This window comes from Cyprinodon variegatus, unplaced genomic scaffold (genome assembly GCF_000732505.1).
Source record: "Cyprinodon variegatus isolate N-32 unplaced genomic scaffold, C_variegatus-1.0 Scaffold1401, whole genome shotgun sequence".
NCBI lineage: Eukaryota > Metazoa > Chordata > Actinopteri > Cyprinodontiformes > Cyprinodontidae > Cyprinodon > Cyprinodon variegatus.
In genome coordinates this window covers 33,549-35,429 of record NW_015151854.1, presented here as the reverse complement: position 1 = coordinate 35,429, position 1,881 = coordinate 33,549, and the positions used below count along the sequence as shown (strand labels likewise).

At 44.5% G+C, this 1,881-nt stretch overlaps 1 protein-coding gene across 2 annotated transcripts in view; it reads left to right on the top strand.

Annotated features, from left to right (window-relative positions):
• Positions 1-1,571, top strand: part of rbm44 (RNA binding motif protein 44) — a 5,830-nt gene extending 4,259 nt beyond the window's left edge. For both annotated transcript variants that reach the window (XM_015402806.1, XM_015402807.1), the window contains exon 4: positions 1,211-1,571. In XM_015402806.1, the coding sequence (XP_015258292.1) occupies positions 1,211-1,504 (294 nt within the window). In that variant the 3' untranslated portion in view covers positions 1,505-1,571. The remainder of the gene's footprint in view (positions 1-1,210) is intronic.
• Positions 1,572-1,881: the final 310 nt, after the last annotated feature.

The window sequence follows — 1,881 nt, the reverse complement described above, 5'->3', positions numbered from 1 at the left end:
ATTTATTCTCGTAATTTTAGGACTATTCTCATTGCGAATTTATTCTCGTAATTTTTAGTGTTGTACCGATATCAGTATCGGGCAGGACCCCGATGCTGCACTAAAATGTAATGTTGCGCCGATGCCATTTTTTGGCCCTGATACCTGGCTGTGCAGTATCGGCCAATACCGATACCATCTGTTTGAAAATTGATGTGTGTTCATATATGAAGAACTGCAGACTACTTGGATGTAAAATAATTGCCATCATGGCTTCATGTCAAGCTGCTGCCTACCAAGTAAAACTGCAACATGAAGATGAGCGGCTGGATGTGGATTGTATACAAACGAACCCAACTTACTGTTAAACAGGAAGCTAATTGGTTTTAATTCCATTTCTACAGCCTTCATCACCAAATATTCTTATTGAATATCTAAGGCTGGACCTCTGAGCTGAGAGCCGTCTGTTCAGGTTGATGCTAGATGATTCTCTGCTAGCCCACATGTTGTCCGGCAGCGTTCCGATTCCAAAACAATTAAAAGTTCAGTTTCCTGTTTGGAAAAGAAGATTAGAAGAGATGAAAAGACAGGGAAGAGTGAATTCAAGCAAGATGGATATTAAAAGGCAAATTCCTCACAATTCTATGCAAAATGGAATTGTCTAAAATAAATGAACTCCTTTTTAACTGAGAAAGTGAAACGGAACCAGAAAAGCTCATCAGCAAAACGGTTGAATTTCCAATTAAAGATGCAGCGATTCGCAGTTCAGTCTGGATTTTATATTTGAGAACGGAAGCTGATTGATGTAAACATATATGAATCGATGGGACCCCACTGATCAATTCTTTAGATTTTGTCCCAGGCCCAGTTAAGGCTTTCAGCTGGCCTAAGATCAGGTATAAATGCTTCCAGATTGACCTCTGACCTTTCCAACAGGTTCGGACGTCTGCGGCTAAAGACGGTTTTAGAGACTGACCACAGAAAGACGCAGACTTCCTCTCCTCCTCTTTCAGTTTCTGTTCTCACGCCTTCATCACTTCTTTCAAGCACATTTCTTCCTTCATTTCACCCTTTCACTATTTTGCTGCTGCTAGCTGGTTTTTCATATCGGTTTAAACATCGTAGCAACAGACGACAAAACGCAGAAGTTCAAAACTGACTACGTTGATTCTAAAGCCTTCATGCTGTTTTAATGTCTCCAATGTTTCTTAGTTCCTCTTTCTCTGTCCAGCCGATCGACTCGCCGCTCCTCGGCTTCGGCACGCAAAGATGGAGGGTTGTGTCCAACTCGCTCACTGGAAGGAAAACCTACGTGCCTTTGCACTTCGGCACCATGGACAGCCTGAGAATCCTGATGGGCGAGCTGACGCAGATGCATCCAGATGTTGGCCGGCAGGGAGTTATGGACGCTCTGATGGAGCTGAAGACACGACACGGGGGGGCCCTTGGCAGCCTTCCCCTCAGCACCATCAGAGATATGACCTCTGACCTGCTGACCAAATCAGCTCCTGCCACCCAGACATGAGGAGGAAAGACTTTTTTTTCCCCCATTTACTTAATTTCATTGAATTAAAAAAAAAACGAGTTCAAGTTTGCTGCTTTTTGTTGTAACTAATTGTGGAATAAATTTTCCTCTAACAGTCCGTGTCTCAGTGCCTTTGCTTTCTGGCTTATGTGTTGATCAGTTTTGAATATTGGTGGTGCTTTCACACTTGTGCTAGCGTGAGATGGACTCTACAACCCATATAAGTGGATCAGGTAGTGCTGCTCATCCAGTGCGTTGGCAGAAGGTTTGCTGCGCCAGTCAGCGTAGTGTCCAGAGGCGCTACCAGGAGACAGGCCTGTACAGCAGGAGACGTGGAGGAGGCTGGCAGGGGGCAACAACCCAGCATCAGGACCACT